Source organism: Ischnura elegans, chromosome 11, assembly GCF_921293095.1.
Source record: "Ischnura elegans chromosome 11, ioIscEleg1.1, whole genome shotgun sequence".
NCBI classification, from domain to species: Eukaryota; Metazoa; Arthropoda; class Insecta; order Odonata; family Coenagrionidae; genus Ischnura; species Ischnura elegans.
In genome coordinates this window covers 88,485,501-88,505,152 of record NC_060256.1, presented here as the reverse complement: position 1 = coordinate 88,505,152, position 19,652 = coordinate 88,485,501, and the positions used below count along the sequence as shown (strand labels likewise).

The window sequence follows — 19,652 nt, the reverse complement described above, 5'->3', positions numbered from 1 at the left end:
ACTTACGTTGAGAATATCCCATTGACAATATAGATAATGTATTTAACTCCATTCTGTGGATCATCGACCACTTATTCCTCTTATTTTTGTTCTTTGGAACACAAGCAATTCTCCAGCGAGTAATCAGAGGTACGAGACGACGGGACACTTTATATGGTTTTGTAGGATACACGGTATACACGATTTATAAGGTTTTCACACGTTTTTCTATTGAATATCTATGCTGTAATACACTCACTGCATTCAGCAAATGATGTAGGTGTGTAACGTAGATCACAATCTGCAATCAACTTATATCAATGTAAGCTTTCCAAATCTCCCAAAACAATCTCCTTTATTTATTTCAACAATGCCTTGGCAACCCAATATATTCACAATCTGAAGTTTGACGTTAAAACAGCAATTATATTCGCCAAATTTGCGTTTGAGCCCCTACATTGACAGTTTTTCTATCCACTTCCTCAGTCTGTCATCAGTGGATACCATGCCGTGATATAACGCGCCCACGCTCCGTCACGTGTTTTCAAGCAGTCGATGAAGATTATTTTTTATAGACTCAAAACTCAGTTAAAAACATAATTCATCCGCGAAAATTTCGGCGAGCACAATTGAGGTAGGAATCTTCTTATTCTAGTACTTTTAAAAAGCGTGCATGTTCCCCATTGGTTTATAGGCCTTATGAGATAACATGCAAGTCACAGTATATATACAGAGTAAATTCTAAAGTTCCACGTACCTGTAATCAGTTTTTTGGTGATAATTAGCTCCAATAACGCGTACGATTTTGCACTTGAAGCGAGGAAGATATGCGCTATATGATAACTAGCCCCTTAAAGTTCCCTGCTTTAAGACTATTTGCTAATGTCAGTTCTAGAATGCAATTTTTCGCTTAAAGCGCCAATAACGGTATCGGTAACGGCTTTCCTCACGTTAGTGAGTTTTGGAATATGCCTGTAAAGTGAGTGCCTTAAAGCGCGGTTAACGTGTCCATTAGTGGAAAGTACGAATCGTTAGCGGGTTCCAGAATATGCGTGCTGGACCCGTTAAGAACCCTATGTCTTCGAGAACTGTAAATTCGTTGGGAAAGCCTGATATCCTTCATAAGCTTTTTATCGTTTGCTATCCATTTATCCGGAAGTATGTTTACCCGGATAGAGTATGATATAAATTAATACAGTGAGAGTTATAGTGAGCGTTTAAAAATGGCTGAAGTGTTGATATTACAGTAATACCTCTATGATCCAGTACTTAACTTCTCCGCCCCTGGCAGTAATGCGGGATTTTAAAAAGGCAGCAACCAAGCAGGTAGCTCGCTAATTTAGTGTAGTCTACTTCGCATGTGAGTCTAGTCCTACTCAGAAAATAGGGTAAGTAGTGCTTACTGAGATGGCAGCCTTCCACTTCAATGGAGTAATGTGGACTTTTGATCCGAAACTATACACTACTGTAATATGAGTTAAATTTTTCCTATTGTAGTTTTTATTTACGATAACTCTTCAATTGTGTATACGTACTAATGCAATGTATGATACAATATATTTTATACGTTTATGTATGCAATAAAACATAGCTTGGGCCGTTTAATTACGTCATTATCTGTACGAGTTAATGAGACAACTTTCCAGTGACGTCACCAACTCATGAAAAGTGGGAGGCAACTTTCGCATTTTTTTTTCATTTTAAAGTGAAGAGAAAATGGACGAGGGGGAATTTTTCGACATTTATTCTTTCCTTGTTATCTACCGAATTATTTTATTGAACTGCGATTTCGAATTTCAATGAATGACGCCTTTCAGTAGACGAATGGGAAAGATTAAGTTAAGAAAAAAAAGATATTCCCCATGTAGCCATCGTCATAATCGTCATTTTAATAATAATCGTCCATCAAGGCCTGGTTACACGATTCATTAACACGTTAATATCTAAATGTATGTGCGCGTGAATGAACGCGAAACTGCACCGTGTAATCACCCAACTTGTGCGAACGCGTGAACAGAAAATAAAAGCTGTTCTAATTTGGTTCATGCATTCACACATTAGCGCGTGCGTGTTAATGTACGGTGTAACCAGGCCTCCGCAATCGACAGTTGAAACAGTGTCGAACGAGCCGATTGGGGGAGGAGGAGGAGGAGTTGATTTGTCTTGCGCCCCCGCTCCACTCCGCGGAAAGGTGTCTCTCTGATTCGACTGCTCCCTCCCCTCCGTTTCTCCCGCCCCCACCGAGTCTCGTACGCACGTTCACACGCTTCGTGCAGGTAGAAGTTCCCTGAACGGGGTCATGTGTGTGTTCGTTGCATAAGGACGTGCCACGGCGACTGGGCGATGATCCGACCGTATGCAAACCTCAATAATGCCCGGTTCACAGTAAAAACTAGCTCTAAATGAACCCTTGGTGTGATCACTTAAGAGTGAGATTTCGGTACTCGCGCACCAATGGCGGTGTTCACGGAAAAAATTAGCATGGTACCTGTAGAAATATGTGCGAAAATCATCATGGGGTTTAGTGATGGAAAATGTTGGTCGAAAATGATTTTTCGAGCAATCGATTTTTGATCAAAATTTAAATATCGACTTTTCAACAAAAATCGAAATTTGAACCCTAAATAAATCGTTCAAATGGACGGTTATAAAAAGTAATTACAAAAAATGTTTATTATTAATTCGAAAATCACTAAAAAATGCACATTTTAGTGGTAGAAGAAAAACCCTAATATTATGATAAATGGCAAAATTAGCAGTGCCAGAACGCACTTTCCTTAACATTTTTTTCCTAGTGATGTATTACTCTGTGTGCTTTTACTGCCAGTTATTATTTATATTGTAGTACAAAAATGCTTGTTTTGGTTACGAATGTCTATATTAGAAATTTTGAGGCACCAAAATTGTTTAGTGTTATTTGACTATATTGTCTTTTGTTAACCAGTGCCAGAATGGCATTCCGGTACCATGACACCGCTGGGATACATGCTTGAATATTTGGTAGGAAAAATTTTCAAATGCACGCGCATAGAAGTTGCTGGATCACTGCTCGGACCATTTGGCTTCACTAAAATTTTTAAGAACAACTGATTCTTTCTTGATGGCTGAGGGCGTGTCTTTCCAATGTTAACAGCCTTAGATAAAAGTCTTTCACTCGGAATGCATGATATCGAAATCAAAATTTTAATCGAAATTGATTTTTCCATCAGTAGGTGGAGTTTGGTCGATTTTGAATTAACGGGAAAATTAGTGTGAACTTTGGAATGTGCACTTTTTGTTCTCACCCCTCCCCTCGTGCTGGGTGTACACAAATGTATTTGTGCCCTTTGTGTACACACGAAATTATGCTTTACAAACTTGACACTATGCTGGGTTTATCAAATTGTTTGCTTTTATTTCTGTGATTGAATACTCTTGAATCTCATCATTGCATGTTTGGTTGCCTTTAGTGTAGCAGAGTATAAGGTGGTTTTTTTACTCCCTATTTCTATTGAGCAACATTTAAATAATAGTCAAGTGGAGTTCCTATTATTATTATTTGATAAATATGTTAGTAGAGGGTATTTGATTCTCAATATCAAAATTTGTGCTAAGAATAAACTTTAGGCAGAGTTTGAAGGGACTTCATGTTTGTTCATCAAGTTACATGGGTTCATGGGAACTCTTGAAACATGCTAAATGTTTGATTTCTGACAAAAGTAAGCTTCATGCAATTTGAAATTCCTTCTTAAAGGTATTTGCTGCCAAGGGGAATCTCCCTTCGTGGGTTCAGGCCATGGTGAGACTCACTGGTGGGTCAGGGGTATACTTCATTCTGCGATGAAGCCTTATGTTGCCTAGGGGCTGGTTTGACAACCCCTGTTTTAGACAATATATACTTAAATGATGCACTTGTTTTTCTATGGATTAGTATCAATTTTATTTGTAGTATGTTTTATGTCTCTTAACTTCTCATTTTGCACAATGGCGAAAGTAGGAAAATAAGGAAAACTAAATTTTCTTCTGGGGAGGGAGTTTTTTTATGACACATGGGTGGTTCACACCTCTGTGAATGCATCAACAGGCCTTTCAATTTATGGTGTGTACAAGACTGTGTTATCATCAATTAAGTCCCAAAGAAAAACTTGTCAGCTTTTGTTTGGAAGGGGTAGAGCTTCAAAGGTCACATTGCCTCCAAATTTCTTCATGCAGCCCAAGGTCAGTGACCTTTTCCTATCTCTTAGAGTATCCTCCAATACTCTGTGACCCTTGCTGTTGCTCGAATTTCATCCTTTACTGACAGTATCTTATTGATGTAATTGTGAATCTGTGAGAAATGGGCTCAAAAATTAGCATCAATTATCTTATTCTTGAATATTTTTATGGCACAAAATAGTCACCCCTTTCCTTATAGCGTTCAGACATTCCATTCTTATTTGAGCTATTGAAAGCTCTTCTTGTAAAATGGAGCACTTTCTCTCACTTCCTGCCTCACTAATTGGTATTTGCCTACGTATAATCAAAATTCTAAACGGCATATCAAGTTCATTAATCCTTTTGCAGTTATTGCGAAGAATTAAAGTGCTTTTGGTATTTTAATTATGCATTGTAGTCATGTAAGAAAATGATTTATGGTAGTTATGGATTGCACTCTGACTTTCAATAATCAAAACTATGAATTGGTCTGCGTTGACAAGAATGAAGTGAATCACTCTAAACTTGTCACCTCATGAGGCTCATCTAAATGAAATCTGAAAACTGAAACATTACACATGCAATAATGAGGGAAAAGTCTTATAAAATTGGTATGCAAAACAAAAGTTGTTTGAAAGTAGAGACAGGTACTTTAAATTCCTTATCTTTCTTCAAAGGATGTGCTTTTCAATTTGGAAAATATTTTGTTTTTGTCTGAAAATCCAAGGAATAGAGGAATGCTTATCTGCCAATCTGTGTCCACTGCTTTGTGAATGGTGACAGTTCGTTGGTTGTTAGTGTTGCAACATGGATGATTCATTTGAAAGATGTTTTTGTACCTGCATTCTTTTAACATACTTCCTTCTCTTCTTTTGCAGATGTGCCCACTTCCGAGCAAGAAGATCTTTTCATTCGGAAACTACGTCAGTGCTGTGTGGGATTTGATTTCATGGACCCAGTGGCCGACTTGAAGGGCAAAGAGATTAAGAGGGCGACTCTGAATGAACTGGTTGATTACATCACCGCTGGCCGTGGGGTGCTCACTGAGCCCGTCTATCCAGAGGTTATAAAAATGGTGCGTTGATTTTTGTGTTGCTGCTGTAACTTAGATTAAATATTTTAGCCATCCCTGAACGGAGAGAGTTTTGTGGGGCAAGGATATTACTGCTTTCCTTTGCATTGGTGGTGATTTTTTCCTCCATGAAAGTGGTTGGCATTTTTTGTAGTGGAAGCGAAGACGTGAAGAGGTGAGTAGGTGATGAATCTGGGGTTGCTCATTGAGGGAGGGCATTTTGTTTGGATTTGTCTGGTCCACCTCTCCTCGACTCCTCACCATGGGCATCGGGTCTGGCCGAGTGTCGAATTCTTTGACAATTGTTAGACCAAAAATATCAATGTGGTATGTGGACATGGTTTATATCAGGAGTTGTAAACCCTGTGTTTGTGGGGACCATGTGCAAATTGGTATGGTTAAGTGGGATTGTTCCCATATTAGTGAATTAATCATCACTCTTCTAAATATATAATAACTTTACTAAGGCTAAATTATGTACTTTCTGCGTTGATAATTTTACTGCTAAATGGTTGATATAGCTTACTTTATGATCACGCAAAATTTTCTTTGGGGCCTCATGTAGCCTAGGGGCTTAGTCATCTATCCATGTTTTAGACCATTAATACATTATTGGTGTGCTAGTTTATCCATGGATTAGTAACATTTCATCAGTTGGTAGTTCAAACAAACATTAACCCTTTTGCTGCCGCTCAATCTCCAAAAACCTACCCCTCACATGCGGTGAAAGTGCTGAGGGCATGGCAGGGAGAGGGAAAAGGTACGTTCACAGCGGTGAAAGGGTTAACAGAAATTTACACACTCAATGTGTTTTCTCTCTCTGGAGCAGCTACAGCAAAATACTTTCTGCATGTGTGGGCTTTATAGTTATGAGATTATGGCATATTCTCATACCATTCATTTGCCTTTAGTAACAATTGTATCGATGCTGCTGCTTTCTAGGGATCCCTTTTCTAGATATTGAGATTTCTTGGGTTATTCCTCTATTGAGGCTCCTTAATCCTATCTTATGTACCAATGCATGCGAGCCCTTTTGCATTCATACTCATTGCCTTTGGCTTTCAGTGACAAAACTATTCCAGCCCAGGCTGCAATCTTTGTGTGTAGTGTGGACACCCTTACAATTTTTCTGGGTCCATTTTCCTTTCACTGCATTTGAGAATTGGGTACTCTAAGGTTATGCTTAATTTTGAAAGTGATGGTATATACAGATAGGTAAAAAAAAGTACTGGAGGTTGTATATAAACCTTGGTCAAAAAAGGAAATCTACTTGCAGCTGGAAATGTAAGCTTTGAAGTGGCAAAGCAATTCATTAGGACTTGCATTTGGAGCATGCTTTGTTATGGAAGTGAAGTATGATCAATGGCAGCGGCAGAGAAATCAATTGGAAGCTTTCTAGATGTGGTGCTGCAGAAGAATAATGAAGATCAAATGGGTGGATCGATTGACTAATATATAAGTCTAAAAAAGAGAAAGGAGTAGTCTTTTGGAAACCTGGGAAAGAAGACAGACCAATCAGGAGACGTAACAGTGTGATGAAGACAAATGTTGAGGGACAGGTGGAGGGAATAATGGCAGAGGAAGGCCTCAGATGAGGTATTCGGAGCAGTTGATGAAGGTTATAAAGAAGTAGAACCTTGAAAGTGTTAACTGATGGGAGAGTTAAGTGGAGAGCTGCATCTAACCAATCTCCATAATGTTGACTGATGGTGTAGTGTGTGTTCCATTCTCTGCATGAATTTTTTGCATGTTATTAGGAACTTCCTACTTCAATATTAAAATATTTGGAGGAATATAATCCAAGGCATCCAATTTTTGAACTAGTTGAATGCTGGAGGAAAAGAAGTCTGCCTCGTTTAGCATTGTATGCTTTACCCTGTCAAAAATTTCATACCAGTTTCGAATGAAAATCAGACCTGATATTAGCCTAGTCATATCTGAAACAGAAATATGGCTCTGAAGTTGCTGATCTGGAACTGTCATGGAACTGATGTTCCTGATCAGGATCTTTAGGGAAGAAGAAAAATTGATATGTACTTATTAAATTCTACGTATATCAATTTCATACATTTAATATCAGCTCCCCATTGGTGGCTCCCAACAGTTTCCATGGAAACCCATTAGCTACCATTCCTGATATGTTCCCTGCCAGATTCTGTTGTCCCATTCTTGTTCCCTATGAGTTGTATATTTTACCTGTACTGGATTTCTATTATATTTCTATCAGTTCTATATGTTCCTCTTCAGTTCCTCACTATTTCCATACCCTGTACTATATATTGATTCTCTGCTGTTTCATATCAGCTCCTTGCTGGTTCCCTAGTGTCCAATTTCAGACCTGGAGCAGTGTTACATATTAACATTTTAGAACAGAAGCTTCTGATATGGGTTAGATTGGCAATGACTGGCACTTTCCCACATCTTTCTTGGCTAGTATAACATCATAATCCTGTGGAACATGGCCCAAGGTCCTATTATTTTGAAGTACCTTCGTTGGGATTAACGATTAAAATTCGTTGTTGAAAATGTTGTCATTTATTTAATTTAATTGTAATTGGTCATAATATCTAGCTTTTATTTGTTTGATTTCACATGAACTGATTCAAAACTAACTTCAGTTAATTTATGGTTAAAGTTTGGTGAATGTCAAATTGTTCAAATTTGGACTTGAAAGGGGAAAATTAAACTGTAACTAAGAATGTAATGTAGTAAAGTAGGTAGTTGTGCAAGAATGCAATGAATAAGCTCAGAAGAATTCCTTTGAAAAAAAGTGGGGCTGAGTGGATTGGATGTTTTTTTATATTCTAACATCTACCAACTTCTATCATCCAAATGGCATATTCAAACACAGATACAGAAGCATAAGATATTTTTATGAGCGTAGCACTGTTGAAAATTTCTCAAGCTACGTTAGAAATATCTTTATCTAGAATGATACTGGTATTCCTTAATCAGCATTTTGTGAAAATACATTAATTACTGCAAGACTTCTTTTTTCAGACAGGAGAGGACAGATGTCCGATACAGATTTTGAAAGAAGAATGTTATTTAAATTACTTTTAAGTTGAAGTTGAATAAAGTACATATTCTCTGAGTTAAATTTTGCGATGAAATTATTGTTATTGTGATAAAAATAGATTTAAGGATAAATTCATGATTATTTTTTAATGTAATGCCCCGGTGTGTGATGCATCTTTTCTAGCTCTCATTTGAGTTAACGTTTTCGTATATACTAATGTAGTTTCCATATTTTCTTGATAACTTCTCTTATGTAGCTCATTGGGACTGTACTTTGCCTCTCTTCCCATCCACTTGGCTTTCAAAGATTGTCTCCCTCAGCAAAATTCACTAACTCTTGGTTAACTTTGTGGTATTCCATTATTTCCTGGATATAGACAGTTACTTATACCACTTATTTTATAAGAGCGCGACCCGGGTTTCAATGAGTAATCATCATCATCAGGCGCTAATTATAATTTGTTTATCTTGTTGTTACCTAGTTACTTGATGAATTTTAAAACGGACGCCAGAATAGGTGAAAAGGATGGGTAGAGGTATTCATTTAAAAGGGTACTATCTTGATTTTCAATAATTTTTAAAATTTCTAACTGTTCCCTAGAATCCAGTTCTCGGCGGTCATTGCAAAAATTTAAAATATTCATTTTAAAATCGCTTCTGTGGCAGTTACATATTAAGTGCTTAGCAAAATTACTCTTTTCATCTTTATTATGTTTGTAAGCACTTAAATGTTCTTTGTCCTTAAAAAATAATTATCATTGAATAAGTATCCTAAATTAAAATCAATTGCTAGATAAGAAATTTAATTCTGTTATCTGTGTTTTATTGAAAAATTTCTAGCAGATATCTTATATGAGAGTAAACTATGTGGAGAGAGCAATTGAAGAAATCCATGATTGATTTTCCCCAGAAATGGCTATCTCATTAGAAATGCTCAGGAATATATGCACATGTTTATTTTTGTCTTCTAAATTACTTTCTGATGAAAATTGATGGTTTCTGGACTTGGAGGAAATAGCCATTATTCATACTAAATGACCAACTTTGTTATTTCCGCGAGAAAATTATTTTAAATCATGTAACACATTTCACCATAAGATTCGAATAAGTCATGCATAACAGGAGAAGATTTGCAAGGAAAGACAAACACGATCAGGATCAGGAAACTCAAGTACATACATATTACATATAAACAAACCAGATTTCAAATAATAATAATAATTTATTCACTGAAGGCAATACAATTGCATAGTTTCGTCAAGTTACATTACATAAAGCATAAAAACACAAACAAACGATGGCAATAGAACACAGTATGTACACAAATGACAATTAAAGATACATCAGGACAATATTTAAATCAGTGGTTAAGGCATAATACATATTAATAATATAGTTACCCTTCAATATTTATCAACAGATAGAGAATTATGATTTCTGATTGGCCTTAAAAAATTAATTAACAGATGGGACGAAGAAAAAAGTAGGGAATCCCTCAGAAAATAATTGAAATACAATTTGAATTCAAATTCATTGAATACAAAGGAAAGCTACGATTCATCAAAAATTGCAATTGGGATACAGAAAGACTTACAGAGATGTTGAACAAATTAGCCAGGGAACTGCTGGAGACTTTGAGGCTTTGTGCTAGGCTTAGATTTATTGACCAATTAAGAATAGATACTTTTTGAAGCAACTGGGAGAATGTCATATTAGAACCCCACTGCATTTCCAGATCTGGCAAAAGTGATTAATTAAGAGAAATCCCGAATTGCAAATACCTTTCCTATCATAGCCTGTCGTACTGAATGTGAGTTGTGCAAAATGGTCATTACCTTTTTTAAATTCAGTCATCAACGGTCAGCATTCCAAAAATTGGATTGATGCAGCTCTCTTCTCAACTCTCTTATTAGCTATACTTTTAACGCTTTGATATTTCTCCTGTTTTACATCCTTCATCAGCTGGTTCCTCCATCTTACGTCTTCCTTTGCTGTTTTTCCCTTCAGTCCTGTGACAGTTGTTTTCATTAGATTATTTTTTTCTCATGTTATGGCCAGTTAAGTTTTTATCTCTTCCTCTCATGGTTTTCGAAAAAATTTTTTCCTGCTCATTCACTACATTTACCAACTGAGCTGAGATCAGTCTGAACTCAGATCAATCTGAAAACATAAATCAGGGAAAGAAATCATAGCCAGACACTGTTAATGGCAAATTTAAAACTATATCAGCTACTTGTGAATCGAAAATGAAAGGAACACCAGCACTGTTCACATCACAGTATAATTTTTCACCTTGGATTTTACTTTCTGTTCTATTTAATATCCTCTTTGTCTTCTCCACTGTATTTTAATGACTTCTGCTGGAAAATCAGGTAATAGTGATGTTCACAATTTTTTTTACTGTCTTAAATGAAAGTACACTCCAAGGGGGTAACTGGAGCAGATTAAGAACTCTTCCATTCAGAATTTGAAACACAAAAAGGTTGAGTGAAAAGTATCAATTATGAGAGCCGGCTCAAATATTCCAGAAGCAAATGATGATGTCACACACTGCAAACTTCTCACAGAACTCATCTACAAACCTGTACTCCTTGTTGAGCGAGGAAGCGAAGAGGGTGGAAATGGATGAAATTGCGAGAAAAGCATAATAATATTGCTTTGTGCTTCTTTGTAAATCGACCATTATAAGAAATCCAGCAAAACATTTCACTGTGCTTCCTCTTAATACTCTATTGCAAAGGAAATGGTTTACTGCCGCTAGGCAAGATGCCCAGAAAAGCAGCACCAAGAAATTGTATAACTGGTGTGAGGATCATTTTAATAAGTATCAGAAGAATATATGGTGCCATTGGTGCAAATAAGAGTTAGTTGTCAGTTGTAGTGATTTATTTTTATTTAGTTGGTTCTAGTGATCTCTTAAACTAAACAAAGTTAGATACATAAATTAGGTAAAGAAAACAAACCTGATAAACTAGATATTAAATAGTACATTTGATTTTCCATACGATGTCTGCACTGAGCAGTGACTCACTCGCATCCCATGGCCACAAAGTTTTTGTATATTTCTTTCATCAATTTCTGTAACTAACACTGTTTAGGAGGAAAATCACTTGAACACTTAGCTTCTCTCCCCCTCAATTGTAATGAAAGTTGAATTGAAGTGAGCTGAAGGGAAATATGATCGCCTAATAAAACGTGCATCGATTATCTAGAGTTTTTCTTTGTGTTACAGCCACTTCTTTTTCTGAATCAGTGTTTCAATTCAAATTTAAATTATTCATTAGATCAATTCAGACTTTTGTAAAATTTAATTGTTGAAGCATGTTCTAGGACTAGGAAGAGTTCAGAAATTTTATGAAGGAAAAAGTGATGGGGTGTAGACTGTGTCGTTCTCCCAAGTAAATTAGATTGGCAAGCTAAAAAAGCTATAGCCCATAGTGTAAAAACCAGAAGTATAATCACATAATGCAAAAGGAAATTCATTAGTATTGGATTTCATTCTAGTGTCTGTGGATGGGAATGAAGATAGCTTGAAAATATTCATATTAACAGGTGTCTATTGGATTTGTAGGCAGCCATACTAATGGATGGCTCAGAGGACAACAACCTATTTCTGTCCTTTAGTTCCTCATTCTTGTGCTTTCTTCTATCCTCATTGTGGCCCAAAACTTCAACCATGATCCTTTGATTTACTTAACTGCTTCTCTTCATCCAGGAACTTCTTTTGTGGCCTCTTGTAGTCCCATTTTAATATTTTTCCTGCTATCTTCAATTGATTCCTCACGTAATCCTCCTTAATTTCATTCGCTACTGCTTCTTGTAATGGAAATGGTAGTAATGTATGTTTAGCCTCTTTCAGTTTTTAAACTTACCTCATTTTCTTCTCAGTCCTCCTCAATTTCTTGAATTCAGAGTGGCATTTCAACATTTTTTATATTATGGCTACTGTCAATATCTGCCCTTAGGTGGCTTTTGCTGTCTTTCACCTGATTCCTCAGTCTTGAGACATTCACCAAGTACAATCAACTGATTTGGGCGTTACTTGGTGGAACGATGAGATGTTCATGGTGAAACTGGTTGATTAAAGTTTGTGGCTCAGTACTTGGTTTATGATTCACCATGAACATTCACAAAGTTTTTGTCTGTTAAAATTTTCTCATGCCTCATGCTATTCTCCCTGTGCATCTATATTGGTTCAGACTTTTTAATCATGTGCCTGCAGCCACTATTCTATATGCTGAAATCCTATTGCCTTTCTCCTATTTCCTTTTGCTATTGTTAACCACATTACGTAGTGATTCTGTTATTTTGCCTTTTGCTTGAAAAAGAATTACATACAATCTCATAAAGTAATGAGACTCTCTTCCCCTCTTACCTTCAGCTCTATCTTTGTAGATGTCTTTCGCTGCTTCATCTTCTTAGTCCACCAGTAGTATACAGGCTTTTATCACTTTGGTATTTGCTGGGTTTGTCTTGATCTTAATCATTATTATGCTTTCATTATACTGCAGGAAGCTTTCTATAGCTATTCTGGTGCTTTTTCTGAGTACAACTCTGTAGCTTACCCTCAAAATTTCTCTTTTGGGGCTCTCCATTGTGGTGATTCTTCATACATCCAGTTTCAATCTTTGAATTTCCACCTGTGCTCCAGCCTTCCATTGGTTTGAAGCAGTTTGATGTTCCATATTTCTACACTAAAAAGTTTCTCACGCAGGAGTGATGTACTCTTGGATAGCCCCTGCCCAAAGTATCAATTTGGGGATTATTTCTCCTCCTGAATATTTTACTAAAGGGAGCGTCAATGTCTTCAAACGGGAATAAAATAACATAAAAGATCTTCAAATAACGCTTACTTAAAAATATTTATTGATTTTTTTGTTAATAAATGAAAGAAATTTTTTCACGATTTCCGTTCCGTATTGAAATTTGCTGGTATTGTGTAAGCCTTGACTCAGGAAAACAAAGATTTACCTGTTAGTTTTATTTTGAAGTGGTAAATTTAATTTCAATGCTTACAAGCATGAATGGTTGCTCTGAGTGAATGTGAGGCTGTTTCTATTACCATAGCTTGGTAACTAAAGTACTTCAAACCCAAGGATTGTAGGACAGAAACTGATATAAATGCAGGGTGTCAAAATGGGCATATGAAACTGTGGATTGGAGCACCAATCTCAGGATTGTTGATCTGTGTCGATGCTGGAAGTGCAACTGTGAACAGGTGCACTAACAGTGCTGTAGCTAATGGATCCCACCTGGTTATTATGGTAACAACAAATATGGATGACTCAGTCTATGAATCATTCATTGTGAATTTAACATGACCTGCAGCTCGATTCTGTAAATGTGATATGGCCGTCACAAGCGGATTTCGTCAATGTATTCACGGCTTTGACGCTGGAGCGATTCTGAAACTTTTTAGTGACGTCACTCTCACAGCCGCGTCCGTGAAAGTATTCACGCCCAAGAGGGCCCGTGGTAGCTTCGTCGCGGCAATGCGCTCTAATTTTTCATTATGAATTTACGCTGTGATTCATAATTAATAGCACATTATTCATTAATTACGATGGTGGCTATTTCATATTGTCTCTTCGCATAAGTAATATGTATTAAAAACAAATAAAAGAAATGCATAAAGTTAAATTTACATTCGCGTCCTATTTAAATTGATTGGCGTTCATTGTGATTTAAGTTGGTGGGAAGTTAAACCTTGCGCTGAGGGTTTGACAATTATCTTATATTTGTGCATCTTCTAGAATGTACAATTAAAATACTGACAACTTAATTTTCATAATAATTTGGAGTAGAACCAACGGTAAAAGTATTGTGCGGTATTGAATGTTAACAGATTTATTTAATATTTATCTCGTAAGTTCAAGCCTTCGATTTGTTTTTATTAACGAGAATGGAGGCTCTTTACATACCTCCGCTACTTTTGCATGAGCATCAATGTCGACGGAGGCAATAGATGCACATATATACTTCGACGGCAGATACGCGATATCAACATTCCCTTCGAGACGCGAGATTGGCGATGGATCACTGAGTTCACACCACGATTAATTCGTAGACGTTTAGATGGCTTGCCGGGGCATACTTTAGTGCGTTAAGATAAACATTGATCATCTATTCCATCTCTTCCATGCATTATTGCTGCCGTTCAGTAACACGACCAACATGATTCGTTTTTCTGTTGACATAATAGAAATACTAAGACATGTAAACATCTCGTCCTCTAGCAGAAACTGTTAATAATCTACTCGTATTCGCGCCAGAAACATTTTCATCAGTATAAATCGTGAATAGTGGCATGTGCTTGCACAATCAGACATATATGTATACGCACCACAGCGCATTTAACATTATGTACTGAAATGATGAGAACAGCTCAAACACATACGAGAGTGAACCATTATTAAATAATAAAATAACACTTGTTCTCATTCCGCGTAAGCATTAGCTCCATATCATGAGGAAATTAGAGCTAATTGTGCAATTACGAGCCCGCTACGTGATAACTGACTTTGATACGCAGCACTTGACAACATATAAAAGAGGTAATATACAGTTTATAGCTATTAACTAATTAAGCAACCGTAACTTATCATTAATAGGCACTTTTAAAAGAAAAGACCTCACTCAAAATTGAGTAAAGAAGTATTATTTACTTTGGGAGTGAATATTCCACGGCATTGTATATGTTTCTCTATGGTAACTGAAGTTGCAGTTGGCCGCTGAAGTAAGTTTGTGTCGGAGATTCTGATTCGTTCCTTGCATCCGCACAGCTACCAACATAAGAAACTGAAGTGATCGTTCGTAATCCGTCAAACATCTCACGACACAGGCTTACAGGATCGCTTGAACGTCTTTCACGGTGAGAGGCGTGAGAACTCCACTGTGGTTCGAAGCACGCGAAGCACAGATATCACATTTACAGAATCGAGCTGCTGGTTCTGTTCTTATTTAAGGCAGATTTATTGGCTCTTGCAAGAAATTAAAAACTACCAATGTGTGGACATTTCAATTCTGTGTGTTATTTTGCTCTTTGGAAGTGAAAAGTGTACAAATAAGTTGTAACGGAAGAAAGAGGATACAGAACTTAGAGATGTGGTGCCACCAATGAAGCCTTAGAGTACCTTGGATGAAGAGGATGACTGATGAAGAGGTTTATACAGAGAGCTGATGGGGTGCCATGTGTGTGGTTCACAATGACACTTGTGAGGTGTGACACTTTTATGGGCCATTCCATAAGATGTGAAGGACTTATTGTTAAGGGCTTGTCTCTGGGCAAAAATATGAGAGGTAAGTGTGGAAAGCAATACATGCAGCAGGTAGCTGAGAATAAGGGCTTCTGTTGGAATAGAGAGTTGGGAATGGAAGAGCCTGGCTCAAGACCAGGTGAAATAGAGAAAGAAGTGGACTGATGCAAACCAATCCATACTGACGAATAGGAGAGATAGAGGTACCATGTATTTTCACATACAATGTGCCCTCATTTATGATGCCCATTCTGTTTCTTGGTCGATAAATTTTGCGGAAGGATTTTGAAAAATCACCTCTACATATTGGATATAATTGAAGTTAAAAATTTTTGTTATTAATTCCATTTACATTAATCAAGTACATTATTATAAGCAATCAAGTATATTATCATGGAGCACATGCTATAATTTGTTGGTGACATAGCTGTGATAGCAGAGAGAGATGAAAATTTGAAAAAGATTCTTATTAATATAGGTTATATCAGCTGAAAGTAAGCACAAAGAAAACTAAGGTATGAGTATATAGTGGAAGAGATGTAGTCAAGAATAACTTAAAAATAGGGAAACATAAACTGGAAGAGGTGAATGAATTCTGTTATTTGGGAAGTAGAATAGCTTGCAAAGGAAGAAACGCGTAAGAAATTTTCATTAGAATTGCCCAGGCAAAGAAAGCATTTCATGAAAAGAAGGGAAAATCGAACATAGAAGTGAGGAAGTAACTTATCATAACTTGCATTTGGAGTATACTTCTTCACAGAAGTGAGGCATGGACAATGACAGCAGCGAAGAAATCAAGAAATAAAGAGACTTTCGAAATGTGGTGATACGGGAGAATGAATAATGAGGATCAAATGGATTGGCCGAGTAAGTAATGAGGGAATCTAAGAAGAGTATAAGAGATGAGAAGCGTCATGATAACCCTAATAATATGACAAAACAACCTCATCGGCCATATCTTTAGACATGAGACAATCGTCAAGGGACAAAAGGATGGCAGGATGGGAAAGGAAGACCTTGAACAAAATATATGGAGCAGATAAACAAGATTCAGAAAAGAAGGAATACATAGGTGGGAAAATATAAGCTTACAGGAGAAATGAGTGGAGGGCTGTGTCAAATCAAATTTTGCTCCATTATGGTTACTCTGGCAAATTTGTAATTAATTATGATTAAAAGTTGCCGTTTAAAAAAACAGTAGGATAATAAATACAATAAGAATTACTTTTAATTTTGGTCCATAATGTGCTCTGTTAATATTTTCTCAATCAGTTGTTGAAAACCCCCACTCCTTGCTAGATATCAGTCACCATTAACAGTTAACAGACAAGGTCTGCCCTGTGAATGCAATGGATGTTCTTTAGGACCGGTTTGACGGTCCCATGGGTGGAAACTCAGCCGACTGTGCCTCTATTCTCCAAATCATAGAATTTGATAGGGGGTTTTTAGAAATATGCATGATCAAAGTTTAAGGTCATTGACCTTTACCTTGAAAATCCATGCTAAGAGGCCATGATCTATTTCAATTCCAAAAATATGTTTGATTCCTGTATATATTCTAGAAATGGTTATATTGAGTTGTTTATCTATAGATAGACTTTTTGTCAACTTTTCCTACTATGGTGCTCTCAAATTTGTTATTAATTCTTGTAAACATCCAGCAATGGGTATTTATTCATCACTTACAAGGATTGCATATTGTCCAAATTTTAACGGAATCGTGGAGTTCAGGTTGAAAATATTATGTTCTATTGATGAGTTGATGTGGAATGACCCCATCTCTTACTTTGCCTTTTTCAGTAACCTTGACTTGAGCCTGTTCAGTGTTACTGAGTATTTTAATGCAATCATTTTAATCCTTCTCTCTTCAAGTGTTGTGATTTGTGTGCATATGATTAATTCATAAAATAATGCTGTCCTTTGGATATCTCATGTAATTTTACTTTGACTCTTAATGAGCATCTTCATGTGTGTGTCATATTACTCAGAAGTATATACATCATAAGTTCTTTTTCGGTGTTTAGTGTACTCAATCTCTGAAAGCAGTTCCTTCAATTCCTTGAACTACAAAGGTGGAATTGATTGAAGTGATCAGTGATGGAGAGAAGTTATGGGAACGACGAGCAAAAGATGCATTATCAGGAGGAGAGGTGTGACATATTCTGTACGAAGATTGGTTCAAAAAAATGCATAATTTTGAGAGTGGTAGAATCATTCTGAGGATTGTTTGATCTATAAATAATTTATAGTCAATTTTGCCCTCTGTTGAATGTCAAATATTACCTTCTTCTCGTTAACATAGTGCAATGATATTTTGGGGCTAGGATCCTTGTATGTATTTGGAATCCAAATACGTATATCACTTGCAAGAGTGGTAGCCCCAGATACAAAAAGAGAGGAATGCAGTTATTGTTTCTTAAAACATCATGCTACAGACATATATGTAACTATCCTCATATTTTCACTGTTAACTCTAGCTTACACAATCAAACACACACTCCAGAAACAACATACACACCCTCCACCACTCCTACAGTCTCTATTTAAAAGGTCCATACCATTCCATTGCCTCTGTGTATAATAAGATTCCTATGACCGTCTCTTCCCTTTCTCTATGCTATTTAATTCATAGCTAAATTAAAAAAAAAAATACTAATCCAAAAGTGTTATTATAGGCTAAATGAATTTCTCACTGATGTTTCACATTGCCCTACATGTATTTACTTTAATTCCTCTGAATAGCTTGTATGTGTCTTTACATGGCATGTATGTATTGTATTACCTTTTTATATTTTATTTTATATTGTATTTAGCCAAAAATTGTGATATTTTCTCCCCATGACGTTAATAAATATGAATGGAAGCTTCTCAGGTTTCCAACCGTGTCAGGGTCTGCATGGTCTAGGCCGATTTTCGTTGGGAGACTTTCCCAACATTCTCAGGGCTGATCATGCCGATAGCTTAGATAGAAACCCGAGAAGCATTCACCCATGCTATTCATTGGGAAAAGCTCAGATTCTTTGTTAATAAATATTATTATTTAGTCAGCAACTTTCTAGGTCTTGGACAGTCTCAGAGCTACACAGGCACAGTGAGATACCATTTTGTTTAAACTACTCAGCTACCATTCTCAAAGAACTTTGCTCAACTCTTTCCACTTATTAATGCCGCACATCGGTTCCGTTAGGTATTCACGTATGCTCATAATTTAGTGTGTAACTCAAATGTGGAATGCGCAGTTATCTCCAAATCACCGAAGTGCACATTTTGCAAGATGCTGTTGCAGCAATGGCTTTTTACTTTTCCCTCAATATTCTCTTTATCGGTAGTCCAATAAAGGCTAACATTTTGAAATTTACACATGGTTTCCCATAAATCAAACGTATGGAAAGAACAAATGTTTCATGAAATTGCGCAATATTTTGGGCCAAGGTGTTAAGGCTAGTCAAAGTAAGATGGACATAATTGTGAATGGAAGTTACTAATCGTAAAACTATCACAGAAAATTATATCTTGGGTAGTAATTCAGAGCTACGTAACTGCTATCATTTTCTCCCAAGCATTGAGCTATCATGTTCGGAGAACTTTGCTTTGCATTTGCGAGGTATTGATGCATGTTGATAATTAAGTAAGGATTTAACTCAATGACAGACAGAATGACTTCATAATTTTCTGTTAATGTATATAATAAATAGTAAAAAGTACGTTTATGAAGTCATGAAAGGAATAAAACTCTGGAATACATGCATGGTTTCCTGTTGAATAACCATTCTTACTGGAGCTTACAGTTTATGAAATTTAGCAGGTTTGTGGAACATAGTGTTACACCATCCAGAATCAGAAAATTGATGTGTTAATTTATTATGTAATAGTTTTAAAATATTTTCAATCATTTAATATTGGCTGTACACTTTGTTATGAATTATTTATGTATGATTTGTAGCCTTTGCTAAAGTGTTTTGGACCAGCTTCCATTTTTGTTGTCTTTCCAATGAAGGGATACACTGCTGACCAATATTTTGTTGAATTGGTGCTTGGTCACCATAATGAAATTTCTGTAAGCAATTATGCCCTTTCATTTAATCAAATGTCTCTCAAATTAGCCATTCTGCTATGTGAGTGCTAATTCCTATATCACAAAATGTTTTAATGTT

The 19,652-nt window shown here is 36.4% G+C and overlaps 1 protein-coding gene across 1 annotated transcript in view; it reads left to right on the top strand.

The window, feature by feature from the left end:
* The window catches only part of LOC124168256 (serine/threonine-protein phosphatase 2A 56 kDa regulatory subunit epsilon isoform), a 175,171-nt gene that overhangs the window by 110,957 nt on the left and 44,562 nt on the right, over positions 1-19,652 (top strand). Inside the window, exon 2 of the mRNA XM_046546397.1 lies at positions 5,031-5,227. Within this exon, the coding sequence (XP_046402353.1) occupies positions 5,031-5,227 (197 nt within the window). The remainder of the gene's footprint in view (positions 1-5,030; positions 5,228-19,652) is intronic.